Source organism: Pteropus medius, unplaced genomic scaffold (genome assembly GCF_902729225.1).
Source record: "Pteropus medius unplaced genomic scaffold, Ma_sr-lr_union100, whole genome shotgun sequence".
Classification (NCBI taxonomy): Eukaryota; Metazoa; Chordata; class Mammalia; order Chiroptera; family Pteropodidae; genus Pteropus; species Pteropus medius.
In genome coordinates, this window is record NW_024342469.1 from 5,729,801 (window position 1) to 5,749,549 (window position 19,749).

Here is a 19,749-nt window from a genome sequence, read left to right on the forward strand (position 1 = left end):
CACCCGGTCCGCAAAAGCTCCGCCCACTCCAGCGAAACCCCGCCCCTCACCTCCCGTCAGGATGGTACGCACAGGCGCGAGAGTGCGTCCCCGCCTCCGCCCCCGCCCCCTCTTCCGCGGGGTCCCTGTCGGTCCCGGCTCTGTCACCTCACAGTAGTCGTTGCCCGTGGCGGGCGCGGGGGCACGAGCAGCGCAGGGCCGCCTCTCCCCCGCCCGTCAGGCCGGGCCCGGGCTGGGTCGCCCCCGCTCCCTCTGTTCCCCACCCCAGTTGGATACGGGAAGGTCCAAGCCGTTGCCGGGTGCCAGAAGGACTTCGTGGCCGACGCCGCCACGGGTCCCGATGGATCCGCCGAATCTCTATCCGGTGAAGCTCTACGTGTACGATTTGTCCAAGGGCCTGGCCCGGAGGCTCAGCCCCATCATGCTGGGTGAGGGGGCTGGGGCGGGCGGGAAGGCAGGCCGGAACCGGGCGGGACGGTGCCAGGACGGCCGGCCGAGGTGGGGAGGCCTGGTCCTCGGTTCTGGGGGAGACGCAGGGCCCAGAGTTGGAGAAAGCCCAGTTATAGAAAGGAGGGATCTGAGGTTTGGGCCCCCTAAGCTCCACTTTCCTGTCTTCACGTTTGAATCCAGGGGGAAGGCATGGAGAGGAATCACGCCCTCCCCTAGCCTTTCACAGCCTCTTCAGCGGAGGGGTGGGGTAAGCCGGCCCTGGGACCCCGTGACTTCCCTGCCTCGCTTGGGGAGCCCTCTACGCCCCTTCCTCAGTGCGGCGTAGGGGAGGTGAGGATGCCTGCCGCGTGGTGCCCCTCGTGGTGAAAGGGACACTGCAGAGGAGATTCCCGGGTGGCCCTCGGGGAGCCTTCCCTCCGTGCCAAAAAGGAAACTCTTTCTGCAGTCTCTTGGGTAGGTGGGAAGAGAAGGCTAGAGCTGCGCAGAGACCCAGCCGTAGCCCCAGGATAGAGATGAAGGCAGGTCTGCTGGAGTCCGAACTCGAGAATTCACCAAGTTCGGCCTGAAAATGCGGTCTTCTCCACAGTTTCTAAGTTAATTGCTTTTGCCCAGATGGTAAGAAAGCAATTCTAGGGGAAGACTGGATACTGTTCGGTTAGTAAGGATTAGTAAGGGAACTATTTCTGTTGTGCTCCATTAAATTACTTAACTGCCAGGAGAGAAAATCAGTGTAGATCAAACCTCATTATAACCCAAATACCAAAATGTCTTGTGTAACATAGAAACTGTGAGGTTTGTCATTCCAGGTAATATTAGGCAAGAAAGGATCCTAAGAATTGAACAGCTTTGGCAACATCCATTTGAATGGTTTTTCCTGGTTTATGGAGACATTAGAAGATGTTTTAGCTCATGTGAGTGAGGTCAAGTAAGCAAGGCTGCTTTTGAGTGCTTTTCAATATCCTTGAGTTTCTAATGTGCTGTAGTGAGTTGAATTTAATCTCTTAACCCTGGGCCAATGAGTGGTTCCTATATTCAGCTTCACATCAGAACTATCTAGGGTGCTTGTGAAAAATACAGAGGTAGACAAACAAACAAAAACTTATAGACACAGACAACAGTATAATAGTAACCAGAGGGAAAAGGGATTGGAGATGAGGTAGAAAAGGGTATAGGGGGTCAAATATATGGTGATGGAATTAGATTTGACTTTGTGTGGTGAACACAATGCAATGTACAGATGATGTATTATAGAATTGTACATTTAAAACATATAATTTTACTAACCAGTCACCTTGATAAATTTAATAAATTTTTTAAATGAAAATATAGAGATACCTTCATTTTCAACATATATTGTTAAATGGGAATAGAAAATACAAAATTAAAACAGTTTTTAAATATGCAAGTGTGTATTTAAAGCAAAGGATAAGATTAATACTTGGCTTAGGCAAATAATTATTTAGAAGAATACATAAGAAATTAGTAACTGGTAGTTTATGGAAAAAAGAACTTGAAGCTGGAGACAGGAGTGGAAGGGAGACTTTGCTGTAACTTTTTTGTACCTTTTGAACTGTGTACTACATACATATGTTAATTATTTAAAATAAACAAAGTTTTAAGTATATAGATTCTAGAACTTCATTATACAAGTACTAAATAAGACTCTTCTGGAGTTTTGGTCCAAAAATCTGTATTTTTAAAAAGCTCTTCAGATCATTTTTAAGTAGCCAGTCCAGTATTGGACAGAAGTTTAGGCCTGGATTATTAAAATGAGTAAAGCAAATGTGAAAGCAAAACTTACAAAGTCATTGTTTGAGGAAGGTGCTCGTTACTAATCAATGTCATCAATCAAGTTCTAACTAAACCTCTTGGAATGGAGCCATTTGGTTAGGCGTTAGATATTTCCTAGACCCCAAAATAAAAGTTTCCCCTTTACACTGGACATTTTTTTTTGTTCTATTATCTAACAGTTACTGATTTTAGCTGAAAGGGGCCTTAGGGATCATTGCTTCATGATTGATTAACAGATATTTATTGAGTTCATACTGTATGCTCTCCGTGTGTTAAGCTTAACTGAGGATGATATAAATGAACAAAGATGTTCTTTGCCACCATGAAGCTATTTAGTGGGGAAGACATTAAAAATAAATAAGCAAATAAAATCATTACAAATCGTGATAAGTTCTGGGCTATGCAGGAAGCAAACTGGGTGCTGAGACAGAAAATAACAGGAGACTTACTTTAAATAAGGATTATAGAAATAGCGACTTTTAAGTTGGAGATGTAAGGATTAGAGAAGCCAAATCTAATTCTCTCTTCTCCCTTTCCCTTTTCCCCATATTGCTTTCATGCCTTTTTCAAAAGTAATATAGGGTCACCAGAGCTAATTGTCATTACTTTCTAGAGTTGAAAACTGATGGAAAATGGGCATTGTCTTACTGCTTCATCCCATCCAGACATCACTAACCTTCAAGATGTGTATGTCCTAGCTGTGTTAATAGCCATATATTGATTTCCCTTTCTTAAATATATTTGAAACTTTAAAAAATCAGTTTGTTTCCTGAGTTTTGCAATGACTTCTAGGAGCTTATTAACAGCATCTATTGAGAACTTACCATGTGCCAGATCCTTTTTTCCTGAGAACTTTGCATGTGTTATAATCCTCACCACATTTTTGTGAGCTAGGTCCTGTTATTACCTCTGGCTTTCTGTTGAGGCAGAGCTAGGTTAGGAAGACAGGCAGTCTGACTTCCAGAGCTCATGTTCTCCGTCATTTTGCTACCCCGCCTCTATTGTATAAATGTGTTCCCTTATAATTGATGCGAAGTACGTAACTTGTTCGTGTTTGTAAAGGCATCTTTGGCCAAATGTTTCAAGTATGAATGAGATAAAAATCTGGGCTCAGTGCGTATGTGCCATTCATAATCATAGATTTATGATTGTCCCTCTTACCTTTATTTTTCTAAACTAAATTAGTGTGACCTCATCAGCAGTACCCTCTTATTTTTATTATAACAGTTCCTCATTATAAGACCCCCATCTAGCTCTGTTACAGTCGCGATTGGACTAGATAAAGCCCAATGTAATTCCCTTCTCCCCAGAAACAAGGTAGACTCCACAGTTGTACTCTGTCCAGTTTTCAGTCTCCTAGAATGCTTCCCATAGAGGTATTCCTGTTCCACAGCCCTTCACTCACCATGCAAGTGGTCCCAGAACTACCCTTAGGATTCTAATCCAGCAGACAGCCCGATGGTACCTTTTTCTTTTCATAGTCACCACTTGCCTGAGATAATTAGCTATTTATAATTGTCCTTCAGTTCTTCTTGATAATTTTGGCTGCTCTTTAAATTTCTTGACCTCTTTCTGTGCTACAGTACATAGAGATGAATGCAGAGGGTTTGGGTTTTAATTGTAGAAAGAGGTATTTTCTTGATTGTTTTCTGATCTGAAGTTTTTGTACATGCACATATCCTGAAATCGCATTTATTTTTTTTTTTTTTACAAGCCTATCTCAAAACTGTTCTCAGGTTTAAAGACTGGGGGATATGGGGAAGGGGGAATTATATATATACTGGGTGTGTCAGAAAGACTTCAGCAAGAACCTTGAGCTCTGGAGGGCAGGACTCTGTCTCATTCCTCTGTGTGTCCTTGGTGGCCAGTCAGAGCTGGTACTCAAGAAATACTGATTATAGGAATGATTGAGACTTGAACTCAAGCTTGAAGATTAAACAGGATTTATTTGAATCTGAGGAGGAGGTTTTTTTATGTTTTAATGCCATCTATTGTGCTTTGTTTTAGATTTTTCTTGTTCATTGTGTGAATTGTTTTATATCCATCTAATGAATTAATTTAGTGATCGTTCAGTTTCTTTATGGCAAAATAAAACTGATGTGGCTTCCGAGGCCCTTCATGATTCTGCTCTTGCTTTTCTCTCTGCTCTCAGCTGTCTCCACATACTGAACGCACTGACATGAGCCTTTCTCAACCGGGTTCCACAAGAGAATTAAGCCCTAGGAAAAATTATCTGAGCGATATTTCTCATTCTCCCCAAAGCTACCTCGAAGCATTATGGCTGGATTCTCTTACAGAACCCCAGTGGAGAAGGGCCACTGTGTTCCCTAACAGGTCTGAACCGGGTCAGTTCTTTTTTACCTCTAGGCTTTTCAAAGACTGTGCCCCTGTCTCCCTCCATCTCTTGGCTTGGCTAACTTCTACTCGGGTCTCAACTAAAATATCACTTCCTCCAGGAAACTTTCCCTGACCCCCTACCCCCAAATCTTGGTCATGTGTCCCTATTATATTCTGACAACATCCTGTATTCTCCTTTAATAGCATTCGTCATTCTATTTTATAATGGTTTGTTTTCTCATCTGTATCCACACCCATCTCTACAGGGCTAGAAGCTCCGCTGGGGGCAGGAACTCTCGATTGTACCCCCAGGGTCTAGCACGGTGTTTGGCATTCAGTAAATACAAGCTGGTGAGTGGTAAGATGTCTCACAGCTGCCTCAAAGCATTACTACAAGGCCTGACTAATAAAAACAAGCAGTGATCAAGAGGGAACCTTCTCGGTACTGAGGAAAAGAACTCACAAATCAGTTATTTTTATGCTAGGAAGGAATCTTGTACCGGCTCCAAGGAATCTTAGTACTAGAGTACTAGGTTGTTTTCAACCTTCCTTTTTTGAGGATTGAAGTACCCTCTCAGTTTTTAACAATGTATTTGCATTTCGATTTCATGATAACCTTTCTTTGCCTAAAGGGCAAGCCCCGCTGCCAAAGTGATTTTTACAATATTGGCACAGAAGCCCACTTATGTTATACAAATCCATCGGTCCCAGAGAAGAAAAAACTGATTATTTAAGTTAACATTAACCCCATTATTTAAGTTAACATTAACTCCTTCACATCGCTGGTAATCGGGCAAATGACCAAGCCAACCAGCCGATTAAAACACTGCCAATAAAAACACTTTATCACTGGAGGTAGGAATCTGGGTGGACTGGAGCTACATTTGACGGTTGAGGTAATGCTGCCCACATAGAGCCCCTGCCACGGGAGGCCCTGCCCCTTCTCCATCCCCCACTTAATGCTTATTAATAGACATTATTTAGCACCAACAGCATACCAGCTGCCGATCTGGAGCACATCTACAACCAGCATGTATGTTTATTTACACAAATCCCATCCATCTTTATTGATGAGGAGGTAGATGGAGTATTTTCTCTTTGACTTTTACATACTCATTTTACTCTTACAATCCATGGAAGGCTGACTAATGCAGACCTCATTCTATGTTTTTTGTTATTCATGCTAAAAAATAAAAAACCAAAACAAGGCTAATTAACATCAAAATGATCAGTAAAATATTTTACATATAAAAAAACAGGGCTGATCTCCATGTCTTCTGTTTGTTTTCATGTGCATACTTCATAAGCCTCAAAATCAATGCATTAGATGTGCCAACAGCTTGGAGACACGCAGCCATCTGACCCACCCGCTCTCCAACCCTAGCGGGAATATAAGCTGCTTCCGTAGTGTGCTAATATCCACCGGGCCTAATTCATTGTCCCCAAATGGCCTTGTGCCCTAATTCGATCTCAAACCACCACCTCCTACTCACTCACTCCCACCCCAGTCTGGCCAAAAAAAATTTTAAGATCAGTCCAGTCCCACTTTCCAATGCCTGTCACCCTGTGGAGGCGGCCATGGCCCCGATTCTCTTCCTCCTGAGAGCGGACAGCCAAGCAGCTACCCTTACATTTCTGCCTGAGCTGCTCCGACAAGTACGTCGTCATCGCTTGTTTTTTCCTGTTTTTATTCTGGACAAACCATCCATCTTTACTCGTAAAATGATGTTAATAAATAGTTACCCTACTCTACCATTATAGATGTGTGAGAATAAGGGTAACTATGAAGCACTTTAAATTAAGAAAGAATATAAATCCACTCAATTCATTTTGAATATTGTTGGCTCCCAGTGTTTGGCAGGTGGATAAATAAATGAAAGAATCAATAAAAAGATCTTTTTTCATCTAGTCCCTCTCACCATTCTATGAAGGTTGAGATTTCAGGTGTTGCTTAATGTAGCCGAATAAGGAGGAAGCGTAGTGTCCAGCTTACAGGCAAATTTAGTGATCAATACAGAGACTGTTAAGGAAAATAAAAGTAGGGTTTGTAACCTGCAACTTTTGAATTGTTTTTCAGGTATAAAATAACTGACAAGATGGTCTCTGAGGCCCCTTTCCAAAAATCCATTCTTTTTGTAGGGCTGGCTTAGAACCGAAACATCTGTCCAGTTGTCTTCCTAGGTCATTGAGCATGGGCATCTGAGAGGGCAGTCACAAACTCAGAGTGCAGTATGCCAGGGTTGCAAAGTCATTTGAATAAGACACCAGGGCTGCTAAGATTGGGGTTAAGAATTTAGGCCTCATTAGCGCTGTGTGTCAACCAACAGAGCTAATGAAACAGAATGGCACTTCTGTTCCAGGTCCTTTGCTAGGTGCCGGAATTACAAAGACGCATAAGAAACTGCCCTTGTCTTTGAGACAATTGTAGTCTAATGGGGAAGAAAGACACAAAAACAGGTAGTTTCCACTCCAAGGTACTATGAAAGCAGTCACAAAACTTCCAAATCATAAAGCCCGGAAGAAATGAGTTAGCCTTTTTTGGGTGCGTGTTATATACCAGGCACTGTCCTGGGCATATTCATGTTGTCATCTCTTTTAATCTTAGAAATTTGTGAGGTAGACAATATTATGCTTTTTTAAAAAAACTAAAAAGGAAACTAAAATTTAAACAGCACTGTCCAGTAGAACTTTCTGCGATGATGGAAATGTTCTAATGTTCTGTATCTGTAGTGTCTTGTTGGTAACCACTAGTCACTTGTGGCGTTTGAGTCCTTGATACGTGGTAGTACATCTGAGGAACAGAATTTGTACTTTTAATTTTAATAGCCACTTGTGGTCAGTGGCTACCATACTGGGAGGTTCAGGCTTAGAGAAGTTCTCAACTTCTACAAGGTGCTGTGTCATCTAGTCCTCTATTACCTCTGCTCATCTCTTGCTTTTCTCCTCCTTGCCCACTCACTCCGGGCACACGGCCTCCTGAAGTTCTCTCAGATACACCTGGCCTGTCCCGCCTCTGTACACCTGGCCTGTCCCGCCTCTGCGTAGCTCCTTCCCTTGCCTCCTCCAGGTCTTTGCTCAAATGTCTTCTTAAAGCGGTCCACCACCATCTCTGAAACTCTCAGTCTCCCTTATCCTGCTCTTAATTTTTCTATATCACTCATTATTGCTAACATGATTTATTATGTTTATTATTGTTATTGATTGATTGTTGTCCCCTCCTCCAACCCATAAACACTATGAAGATTTTTTTTTTTTGTCTCCATCATATACTGATGTATTCCTAGTGCCAAGAATAATGCCTAAAATATAGTAGTCACTTAATGAACATTAGTTCATTGTCGGACCAGGTAGGATTCAGACCTGGCCTGTCCACACCAGAACCTACGTTCTTATTCACTACACTGCCCTTTCTCTGAGTATAGCGCTCCTCCCAAAGTGAATGAGAGAAGGAACAGGCAAAAGAAAGCAGTATCCCTAATCTGGCCAGTTTCACTGGATTGGTACATGCCTTCAAGGAAATAAACAACAAATTGCTACCACTTAGACGGCAAGCTGTTTTATAAATGGCAGCCCGTCATCTCGTTTTAAAACACGATATTAATCTCCCCATTTTAGTAAACAGAAAGAGGAGGCAGGGTGGTCTTCTAGAGTCAGCTGGAAGTGATGAGAATCCAACCTAGTTTCTCTTGTAGCCCAGTCAGCCAGTATTTGAAGATGCTTGTCCTCGGTGGGTTACCACTCCCCTTTAGCACCCAGTCTGTTTTGGACCCAGCTCTGTGGAATTTAGATGAGGACAGAGTCGGCCCCTCGGTCTCTAGAGGCTGTCCCGGAAATCCTAGGCCGGGAGCCCTTTGTCCATTTGAGATCTTGTGTGCCAGGACAGCAAATCTCTAAGTGAAAAGCAGACTGGTGGCTGGAACCGAAAGAGAGGAGAGGGCTCTGCTACGTTTATTTTCCTTTATTATTGCATTTAGACTTGTAACATAACAACGGAGAATGAAATGTTTGTGTGTAAAATGGGACAGCCTTTCATATTAATTTGCTGGTGAAATCTGTTCTCAGATCTTACCCACCAATCCTGAAGTCAAATTTCCTTTGTCCTTTGGAGATTTTTAACCTTCTCCCCAAGGAGGCTGTTATATCTACTAGTAGTCTCCGTTTATCTAACTTCCGTGTGTACACACTGGGATCTTTTATCCGTTATCAGTACTGGTCACAACTCTGTATTGAAGAAACCGAGGCTCAGAGAGGTTGAGTAAACTTGCCCAAGATCCACCACTAGCGAGAGGAAAAGCTAGGATCTGAACCTACGTCGTGCTCAGATGATGCTACGCTGAGCCATCAGTAGGTTATCCTGAAGGAGCCATGGTTTCTATCTCATTTAAAAAGTTCTCTTAAAAGGGCAATAAATATATTCCATTTTTTTCCCTAGGTAAATTCCATAATTTACTTAGGATAGAAAATTGTGTAACTTACACTAAAGGAGAAGCACAAGCATATCAGCTCTCCTTCTACACTGGTGCTTAGAGTTTCATCCTTTAGAAAAGCACAGGGCAAGCGTTGAAAGTAACATTTAGCAATCAGTAAACAGTTAATGTGAAATTGCAAACAAAGGGGTTGATAATGTTCTCACATCTCCATCTCTCACCGCCTTTCCTTCTCGTCCGTAGCACGGTTACCTCTCCTGGACTACTGCAGACACCACCTCACTCGTCTGCTCTCTCTGCCCGCTTCCCTCCAGCTCATCTTCTGTCGGTTCTAGAAAATATAGCTATCTTTTAAAAACATGGATCTGATCAAGGCACTCTTTTGCCTGACAGCCTTCGACATCCCCACCGTGTAGGACGGCCCCCAGTCTGGGCTTAGCCGACTTTGCTGGCACCCTTGCTGGCCACCAGTCCTCTTGACACCATCACTGCACCCTTTGCTCTACTCTGTAACACCTTAGTCCTTTTCACAACAAAAAGAGCGTGTGCGTGCGTTTCCACGTGTTCTTCCCTCTGGCAGAAACGCCCACCCCCGCCCTTCCTTGTTCACTGGTTGAATTGCAGCTTATGAAGGTAGTTTTTTATTATAGATAGCACCTGATTTTTACCACATTCTAGAGCCTGTCAACGTGTATTTTAGTTAAGTCTGTCTCTCTTTCCATTGGACTTTGGACTCTTTAAAGGCAGGCCGGTGATCCGTCAATATTTGCGTTTCCATACCTGACATCATTTCCGGTATCTAGAGGTATAAAATATATTTGCATTGACTATTCAAATGGATGGCACTTGCAAAGTTTTGCTCTCTCATTTTCTGAAGGATTTTACCTCACATCTGGTCAATAAAGTCGCAGATAATAACTTTTCTATACTTTTGTTTTACTATAGTCTCTATAGATGAGACTACGACATTAAAAAGGCAAAGTCGAATTGACCTCAAAGGGAAAAGAAAAGCAGACATTAAATTGGGCACATCTCTACCAGTGTTTTTATCTTGCATTCTGGTGAAGGATTCTGATCACTTTTCAACTCACTTGACACGACATACCTGTGTCACTACCGAAGGGCCTCATTGGAGGAGAACTGCTTTCCTAGAAAGTCCCTCTTAAGGTTTATAATGGGTCACTCTGGATTTGAGGATGTTCTGGATTTACTCAGGCTGGGGGGCCATTTAGTCGAGTCCCAAGTGGCTAAATCTCTTCTTTTCTCCACAGGGAAACAACTGGAAGGCATCTGGTAAGTGGGGTGGGACTCCTGACATTGACTGGTTTATGAAGCAAAGCAGAACCTGTGCATTTCCGGTTCCGGTCTGTGGCTTCCAGCCTGAAACCTAGTTCTCTGTATCATAAATCTTCAAGTGGTAATGCAGAGCCTCTCGACCAGGGATTCGTTTGCACACTCACACATACCCCTCCCCCGCCCCGGGACATTTGGCAGTGTCTAGAGATTTTTTGGCGGGTGGGTGGGTGGAGGCCAGGAGTTCTGCTATGAATATCCTACCATGCACAGGACAGCCCTCCACAACAAAGAATCTCCAGCCAAAAATGATAGTAATGCCAAAGGTGAGAAAGTCTGTCCTAACGAAAGGCAGAATGATGTCATGCCCACCCCGACCAAGCTTTCTAACTACAGAGGTCTCAAAGCCCTGCATATCTGTCTGTCCTAAAACACATCTACTCTGGTCCCTCAGTACCAGACCCATCCCTGTCAGACAAGATAGTGGCTGAGCGCTCAGTTCCATTTATGAGGAAACCGTAGGTCAGTATTTCGTCTTGACTCCTCGAGCCTGCTGACATTGGGTTGACCAGAATGACCCTTTGCTTTGTTTGACTCGAACTGAGTAACATGAGCACCTTCACCTGAAATAGGTTGCCACTTCACGCCATTCGGTCTTCGCCTCGGCATGGTCCAGGTGAACTGTTCCTGTGAGTTTAAAGGGCCGGGGAATACACCTTGGTCCACAGAACTTTATTTCAGCAATTGATTTCTCAATATGGGGGTGAGCCTCTAGGGGCGCCCTTCTGCTCACGTTATCTATAGCGGTGGTTCTCAACCAGGGACAATTCTGAGACATTTGGCAGTGTCTGGAGTCATGTCTGGTTGTCCCCACTGGTTGGGTGGGTGGTACCAGCATCTAGTGGGTAGAGGCCAGGATGCTACTAAATACCCTGCACTACACAGAGAAGCCCCCCACAACACAGAATTATCCGGCCGCAAATGTTGATAGCGCCGAAGTTGGGAAGCCCTTATCAGTGGTGTTTATCTTGCCTTCGTGTGGTTAGTTTTATAAGGCTGCACAGTCATATCCTTGGGCAGAAATTATTCTCATTGCAGTGTGGTGATTGCTTTTTCTCAGACCGGTTTTAAGTTTTCGGCTTATTCTGTCCCCTCTCTGCGTTGCAGGCACACGTCCATAGTTGTACACAAGGATGAGTTCTTCTTTGGCAGTGGCGGTATCTCCAGCTGTCCCCCCGTGAGTGTCTTCCCCCACACCCTGTCCTGCAGTCTCAGGTTCCGGGGGGTTTCCAGAGATAGGAATTTTGCTGCTGCTCAGTACAATCTGGCTTCTAGCCCAGAGTTCTTAGGCCTGTGGCGTGGTTCCTCATAACTACCTAAGACTCGGCTCAAGAAAACCTCAGACCCTCCAGCCAACTGCCCTCCTCTCTGCTCCCACGGCACTTGTGGGTCCCTCTGTGTCACACAGAGCATGTTGTGGTGAAACGAGCTATCCCTGAGTCTCCACAGGGAAATGTGTGACAGTTCCTTGTGAGCTGAGACCGGCTCCCTTTTCTGTTCCCATGACCAGCTCAGTGCGTGGCTCATAGTGTGAACTCAGCCAATATGAAGCTGAACGCTGAGGGCTCTGAGAGGTAAAGTGAGTTGCCCACAGTTACACGGCCAGTAAGTGGCATTAGCACTAAAGCTCAGGTCTCTCCGACTCTAAAGCCCGTGCACTTTTCCAAACTATGTCTGCCTGAGCGATCTCAGTTTTGTCACAGGAGGTGCTCAAAGGCCAAGCAACCATTCGTTTTGATGTTCATAAATGGGAAGTCATTCTTGATTTCTTCCTGGTGCCCCATGTCCTATAACAAATCCTTCATTAAGCCCAGTTCATCCTACCTTGTAAACGTATCTTAAACCAGTCCATCTCTCTCTCTCTTCCCATTTCTCCAGAGCTTTCACCTTAATCCAGGCCACCCTCATGTCTAACCTGGCCCACAGCACGCATCCACCCTACTTCCTCAGTCAGTTCTCCACACGGGAGGCAAAGTGATCTTTTCAAAGTGAAAATCCGATCCTGGCATTCCCCTGCTTAGGTCAGAACTCTCCCTGTTGCTCTTGGAATAAAAGCCAGAAAGCTCAGCATGGCCTCCGAGCCCTGCCTGATGTGGTCTGGGTCTCCCTCCCTGTGTGGCCTCCTTCCAAGTCATATCCTTCCCCACCCTTGAACACGCCTCGGACATTAAACCTGTCCTCTGACTCCAGCCCACCTCCCTGAGCCTTCACCTGGTTATGCCTCTCTGTCCTTCAGATTTGAGCTCAGTATCCCTGACCCTGCAGATGGGAGGCATTGTGTACTTCTCCAGCAAGACCCTTATGCAGCTCCTAATAATACATTGGTTTATGGGATTTTTTTGTCTGCCTTCCCCGCTAGACTGTAAACTCCCTGAGGGCAAGAATCTCAACTGTTTTGTCCACATGAAACCCCCGGTGCCTAGCATAAGGCCCGGCACATAGTAAGTTCTCAATACATATTTATTATATGAGTGAATAACTGGGGAGTCGAATAGTGACCTTTTAGTTTCTTGTAGTTCTGAGATCATTATTCTCTGTCATGATTATCCTGCTCACCATATCTTCCCCATGCCTGGAACAATGTCAGGCACATAGTAGGTGCTCCCTGGCTGTTGCATAAATTCATGATCTTTGCAGGAAGCTAGCTCTGCTCTGGGGCGCTCTCCCTTCCCCGCAGCCCACTCCCAGCTCTGTCCTCCCCAGTGATCCTGTTGCTTCCCCCTTGCCTTGTTTCCCCACTGGGCCTCAGTCTCTCCCTTGGTCTTCTATGGCCGTCTGTTAACCCATGGCTGAGAGTTTTCTGTAGGCCTTTCAGAGGTCACTAAATTCCATTACCTGGGGAACTCTATCAGTGTTGTTAGATTATCCTCACAGATGATAAGAGAGTTGAATTGTGGAAATATTTGCCAGCCTGTCATTTCTCACAGCCCTTTGCATTGCCCCAGTGTCACGGAATATCACGTGTGTCACAAGAAACACTGACTGCATACCCTGTGAATATAGGCATAGAAAGATGGCCTGTCAAGTGGGAGCCATTTCTAGTTGTCCTGTTCTGCCCGCATGAACGGGGATGTTGGGGACAAAGGGAGACTTCAGGTGCTGGGTTTCAGCTGAATAAGCAGATAGCATCAAGAGTCCAACCTGCATGAGACTCAGCCTCCTATGGCCCCGCCAGAAACAAGAAGCCCAACTGCTTAGCCACGTCGCCAGCTTGTGGCACTGGGAAGTCTCCCAGAGGCTCTAAGCCGTTACAGCCCTGATACAAACAGGGCTTTTCCTGCCCTGGGCGCTCTGAGAGTCACAGGTTGCTGGAACAGAGCATCTGTGGTCTTCCATGGAAAGCCATGCTAAAAAAATTCAATGGCAATGGTGACTTAATGACTTTCTTTGGGTTGGCTCTTTTAGGGAGGGACATTGCTTGGGCCCCCAGACTCTGTGGTTGATGTGGGGAGCACAGAAGTCACAGAAGAAATCTTTCTGGAGTACCTGTCCTCCCTGGGGGAGTCTCTGTTCCGGTGAGTGGAGACAGGGGAGGCGGTCAGTCTGTCTGTCCCCCCCGACTAGATAATCGGCCCCTAGAGGACAGCTACCAGGTCACATCCCCCAGGGCACTCAGCACAAGGTCTGGCCCAGTGTTTTCTGAATAAATATGAAGAGAAAGCAGTTATGGCACCAAAAAGCTGAGCGTTGCCCTGCGGCTGGTATTCCATCCAGTATACCTTCTGCCGAAGCTCTGAGGAAAGGAAGGGCTGTTTGTTCCTTCTGATCAAAATCGGCTGCTGCTGGCCTTTTGAGCCACGCTTCTCTTGCTCAGGCCCGCTTCCACTTCTGGAAGTGGACTTTCCCTTCTAATAAAACCTTTCTTTTCTACTGTAAAATAAATAAAGAAAAAATCAGATAAAAGCAGCTGTTGCTACTTCAGCACGTGCTGCTCTCAACCCATACTGGCCACGTGTGTTGTCCTGAAAATCAAAAACAGGGTTTATAGAGGGGTTGGGACGAAATACAAACCTGAGCGGATTTAGTCAATTTCAATAAGTGTTAAACTCTAACCCTAGAGTGAATGTAAAGATTCCTCTGGAACTATAGAGAAGCCACATTTTTCTTTTCTCCTTCCCCTACAAACCCGGTTTTAGTGGTCCAGAGAGGTGAGTCAAGTGGTCCTTTCCGAGTGTGAGGGAAGAGGGAACTCGGTGCTCAGAGCCAGCAGCGCTCACCATTCCGTACCTGGTCTGAGTTATTTCAGACACCTGCTGACTCTCATACCTGTTCTCTAAACCTTTCTCACAATGCACAGAGGCGAGGCCTACAACCTCTTCGAACACAACTGTAACACCTTCAGCAACGAAGTGGCACAGTTCCTGACCGGACGGAAGATCCCTTCCTACATCACTGACCTTCCTTCTGAAGTTCTCTCCACGTAAGTGGCCTCTGTCTCTGCCCCTGCCCCTGCCCTTGAGAACCCCATTCATACCAGTGCCACTCTGTCCACGTCTGCCTTCGCCTGATCTAGGCAGAAGCCTCCCAGGCCGGGTGGGCCCTGTCCCGATGGCAGCTTCTGACACAGAAGGCCTTGGTTTTCTCTACTCACCGATGCTCACCTGTGTTAACCTTCACCGTCCATGACATTGGACCAACTCTACCCTGGCCTGGGTGCAACCACAGGACTTAGAAACTCACTTGTACAGAATCCTGACGTCGGTCTTTCCCGCTGCGCGTGCAGCGTACCGCTCCCCAGAAGTGCCTACTGAAAACGCGGTTTTAGGCAGACGAGCGGAGAGTAGGTCAGAATTAGGAGGGTGGCTCGTCGGTTCATTTTTCTTCCCCTGCACCGAGAGCTCTTTGATGCCCTCAAAGATAGCTTCCTACTTGCCCTCATACCTCGTGGGCCATCATCTAGGCAGTGTTCCCTAAAAGGACGTACACTCCCAAAGCCATCACACCCTTCCCTTCCTTTGCTGTTGATTGCGTTCAGGCAGCCTCTGCTCACTCCAGGACCATGTTCATCTGCTGACTCTGACTCAGTTTCTCCTGAACTGGGGCCCTGTCCAACAGGGATCCTGGCAAGTTTAGCAGGCTCAGCAAGGTGAGCTGTTTTTCACACCTGAGTAGGAAAAACTTACATAGGAAACAAGGCTGCCTGCCAAGCAGTGAGGAAATCCCCACCCCCAGCCCTGGCCCTGCCTTCCTTGGTGGGTGTGTTAAACCCCACAGCCTTACTGAGGGATCTAGGTTATGGGGCCCTGAGCAAACTTAAGTATCTGGAATGTTCCTGCTGTTATTATTTGATGGGTAGAGTTCCTGGGCTTGTCTGAATTAAGGTTAATATCTCTCGGTTTCATCTGTTTATGCTTTGGAATATTTCATTCCCTTCGAACTTGGGGACAGTTTGCAAAAACGGCAGTATCCACCCAAGGCAAAAGAAAACCAGGAACTGAGAAGCATTGTGGGCAACTTGTTTTAAGGTTGGGGTAATCTTGGAAAGTCTCTAAGACCACAGTGTTTGCGATGTTTTTTCCAGCTAAGCTACTGTGAGAGCAAACTGGGAGCCCTTGACAAAGTGACATTAACACTTTCTGAGTTTTTCCTGGCTGGTCCCTGTACCCCCAGCAGACCTTAGTTCCTGGAGGAATGTCACTCCCGACTTGACCTTTTTCATGTCCTTTCTCTTTTGCCTCAGCTTCTTCATTAAATTTTATTTTTATCTTCTTATACCATGAGAATTAAAAGTACAAGTACAGAAAGTACAGAAAGCTCTTGTGCCCTCTGTGTAGCCGGCCCGTTCAAGCCATAGCTAACCAGGACCTGGAGGTGAAGGTGGTCAGGTGGTAGCATCCGCTGAGGGGACGCTAGGAGTGAAAATGCAGAGCAGGCTCCTTAGAGACCCCCTCTGTGGAAAACAGTGTATGAGGTAGGTGAGAACATAAAACCAGGTGACAGTGAGCTTCTTCCCCGGGGGGGTGGTGCCGCTGCACCTGTGGGCGGAGCGGGGCACGCTGGCCGTGGCAGTCTGCGCCCACAGCCCGCCCCAGCTCCTGTGTCTTTTCTCTCCGCAGGCCCTTCGGGCAGGCCCTGCGACCCCTCCTGGACTCCATCCAGATCCAGCCGCCCGGAGGGAGCACCGTGGGCCGACCCAATGGCCAGAGCTAACAGGACTGCATGGGCCCACCCTGCCTCACAGGGCTTTTCCTTTTTAAACAAAACAAACCCTACCAGATTTCTATTTTATAATTTTACATCAGAGCTAACAACCAGGGGACGGCTTTTTAAATTTCCTAGGGAAGGAGATCATCAGGCTGCATGTAGGACGATGCTGCTAAGAAACGGAACAAAACGCCATCCCTTCTAATAGCATTATACTAATTTATTAAGGCTGTCTTGTCTGTGAGTTCACTTTGACGCTGCTTCCTGAGCGTCCTCCACACTGGATAAAGGGAGGGGTTTGTTTTAGCAAAAAGCAGGAGGCAGTTTGGGGGAGCCCCAACCCAGAACCTCTTTCCAGAGACCGCCCATGCTCTGCCCAGGTTGCCACCACCTGTGGGACCCAGGTGAGTTTTACGTCATCCATGACCCAGAAGCAGTTACCTCTCTGGCACTGAATGAACCAAAGGAGCTGGTGCACGTGGGACCAGTTTCAGGATGACTAACCCAACCTAAGTGAACTCTTAGCCACAAGCTCTCTCACCCGCCCTCCTCTACCCCAAGCAAGGCCATGGGGCCAAGCCTGGAGCGGCCAGAAAGCTCAAGATTGAGGGAGAGTGACAGCAAGTGTCAGGCCAGAGAAAACAGGATAAAGCCATTCCTCCTTCGTCCTAGACTGATTGCCAATCATCTGCCATCAATTTCGGAGAACCTGCCTTGCTGCCTGTAGGCGGCTCTTCCTCAACATGGCTGACCTGTCATAGGTAGTGAGGGTCTGGGCTGCAGTGGCAGAGACCCAGGCCTTCTGTCTGCAAGTAATGTAGGTTATCTGCAGTCGCTGTACCCACCCCACCCAGACCAATATGCAGTATTCGGCTAGGGACCAAGGGGACATGGTTCCCTGCTCCAGGAAAATGTCCCTGATGCAGAAAGGATATAATGCAGAATCAAAGTGGCAAGAAAATTTAGAGTCGTTTCCGATGGGGATTTTTACATTATCTTAAATGTGCTTTGAAGACACGTGTAGTTTCTGTCGTCATTCTGACTTTAAGGAAGCATAGTTGCGGGTGTGAGTGGGGATTTTCCTAATGAGCTGCTGCTAGGAGCTTACAGGCAGGGAACAATCTGGAAGTTTCTTAATCTGGAGAGGCCTTCAGATTCCCTTTCTTCATGTCATTTTTTGGGGAACTTGAGGGTGGAGAAGGGACTCAGAGCTGCCAGGTACCTGAGTCCCAACTCTGGCATCCTTGGGTCCCTCCTGCCACTCCTCAGACTTGAATTATGTTCTCTTCCCTGGTGTCTGGCCTGCAGCTGGTGCCTTTCCTCTCCAAAAGCTGCCGCTCACCTCTGGCCTCCTCTCCTCCTATCTCTGCTGTCAGCCACAGCAGTTGGCATCATCAGGGTCTCAGCTAGAGGAAGAGATGTCATTCCTCCTCAGTGTTTGCCTGTCATCTGACCAAGGGCATGTCCTTGATGACCAGCTGTAAAATCAAGTGACATTTTGGAACTTTGCCAATGAGCAGTTTAATTCTCAAGAGCCACCGATTTGCCAGTGTGCACAGTATTGGTGCATTAGAGCAGAAAGTAGAGGGGCTCTCACGCAATGTTGGCCGACTGGCAGAAGAGACCGAGGAGAATGGGCTTCAGCGGGGTTGCTCCCAGGGTCCAGACCGTCTGGGTTTCTCTCCTCTCCAGCTTGCCTTGCCCAGCCCCCTCTCTTCCAGGCTCCCGCTCCAGACCTCTCCACCCTGAGCTCTAGCCAGGGGGCTGGGCAACACCAGCTCCCTCCTCTCTCCTCTCGCCTCTCCAGGCGCAACTACTCTCGCTCCTCCCAGCATCACCTCTAGACCCAGGGCTGTACTGAGAGAGAGTAGCCTCAGTGGCTCCCCTGAGAGATAGATACTTGGTTCATTGAAAGCCCCCTTCATGCCCAGCAGCCATTTGTGCCAATGCCCGTGCCCTAGGGTTTGTGGGACGAGGCGGAGGGACCAGCAAGCAGTCTTCTCAGAGCCTTGCAGGAAGGCAGGCTCTCCCTCCCTCCGCCACTAACGGTGGAAGACCAGGACCAGGCTCGGTCCCCAGCCCACGCTCACGTCCCTCTCTCTGTCCCAGCCCACCCTCACATCCTTCTGTCAGCACTTCAGGAGCATGCTCACTATGACCAGCGAGCTCCACATGCGTGTGTGCGGGTGAGCAGAGTGAGAAATGAGCCATGTGTGTAACTGTAGTGCACAGCAGACGCCTCCATAGGGGTCCACTGGTTTAAAGGGATAGAAGGAGGAGGGATGAGACTGTCACCCCCTCCCAGAAATAAAGCTTGTTCCTTTGAGATTCTTTTTCCTTTAAAGTCGAACTAATTGTGTCTAGTACGGAGGTGTTTGCTGGTTTCTTTGGTGTTTTTTCTAATGCAATAAACTCATTTCTGCCTGCTGCATCTGCGTAGTGCTCGAAGGTCTGGGTTTGCATCCAACATAAAGAAACTCCGGGCTTCTCAGTCTGTCTCCCTCTGAGCTTGACTTTGCTCGGTCTAGATATGCTGCCTTTGCTTGGTATAAGACTTGACGATGAGAAATGATGATAGCAGGGAAGAGTGTACGACTTTCACCATTGGAATACTACTTGCTTAAGGTTACCTCACAGCTGGTGGTAGAGTAAGCCTCAAAAGCCTAGTCTGCTGTCCCCAAGATCTTCCCCTAGAGCATGTTGGTACCGGTCCGTGGCCTGATAGGAACCGGGCCACACAGCACCGCACAGCAGGAGGTGAGTGGCGGGCGAGCCAGCGAAGCTTCATCTGTGTTCGCAGCCTCTCCCCAGCACCAACATCACCGCCTCAGCTCCACCTCAGATCATCAGGCATTAGATTCTCATAGGAGCACCAGTCCCTGGTGCCAAAAATGTTGGGGACCGCTGCCCTAGAGGACTTTGGCCATCAGGACGTCTGTCCCCGCCCCCCGAAGAAGTGTTCAGTTCTGGTTTCGGTTTGGCTAGAGGCTGGGCCCGTGGCCCCAGGGGTCTCTTTCCGCCTTGGTACCATGCCTCCGTTGAACACATGTTGGGGGTGGACAATAGCTCTCCGAATGCCCCCTGCTACTACCAGACATGCCAGCTTGACTGCAGGTGTCTGCAGGGTCAGCTGGCCACCTCGGAGTGCCTTCTGTGGGCTCAGCCTGTGCTGGGCGCTTTCACACAACGCACTGGAGATGTGGGTGCGCCGGTATGGAAACTAAGTTATCCAGGTGGCAAGTGGCTG

The 19,749-nt window shown here is 47.0% G+C and overlaps 1 protein-coding gene across 2 annotated transcripts; it reads left to right on the forward strand.

The window, feature by feature from the left end:
* The first annotated feature begins 80 nt into the window (after positions 1-80).
* DESI1 (desumoylating isopeptidase 1) lies at positions 81-18,933 on the forward strand. 2 transcript variants are annotated; one of them, XM_039863334.1, is made up of 7 exons: positions 81-428; positions 1,257-1,361; positions 10,277-10,298; positions 11,466-11,535; positions 13,764-13,873; positions 14,656-14,778; positions 16,415-18,933. In XM_039863334.1, exons 1-7 carry the CDS (start codon positions 341-343, stop codon positions 16,506-16,508), a joined length of 612 nt encoding a protein of 203 aa, XP_039719268.1. In that variant the 5' UTR covers positions 81-340; the 3' UTR covers positions 16,509-18,933. The 2 variants fall into 2 exon arrangements, with proteins under 2 accessions (XP_039719268.1, XP_039719269.1); XM_039863335.1 differs by lacking the exon at positions 1,257-1,361 and having other exon boundaries at positions 86-428.
* The last annotated feature ends 816 nt before the right edge of the window (positions 18,934-19,749 follow it).

What these genes read in the sequence shown, in the direction of transcription:
- DESI1 (XM_039863334.1), top strand. Translation starts at nt 341, where the DNA reads ATGGATCCGCCGAATCTCTATCCGGTGAAGCTCTACGTGTACGATTTG. An exon ending in TAGAAGATGTTTTAGCTCAT is followed by an intron (nt 1,362 to 10,276) that starts GTGAGTGAGGTC and finishes TTTTCTCCACAG; the next exon opens with GGAAACAACTGGAAGGCATC. An exon ending in GTATCTCCAGCTGTCCCCCC is followed by an intron (nt 11,536 to 13,763) that starts GTGAGTGTCTTC and finishes TGGCTCTTTTAG; the next exon opens with GGAGGGACATTGCTTGGGCC.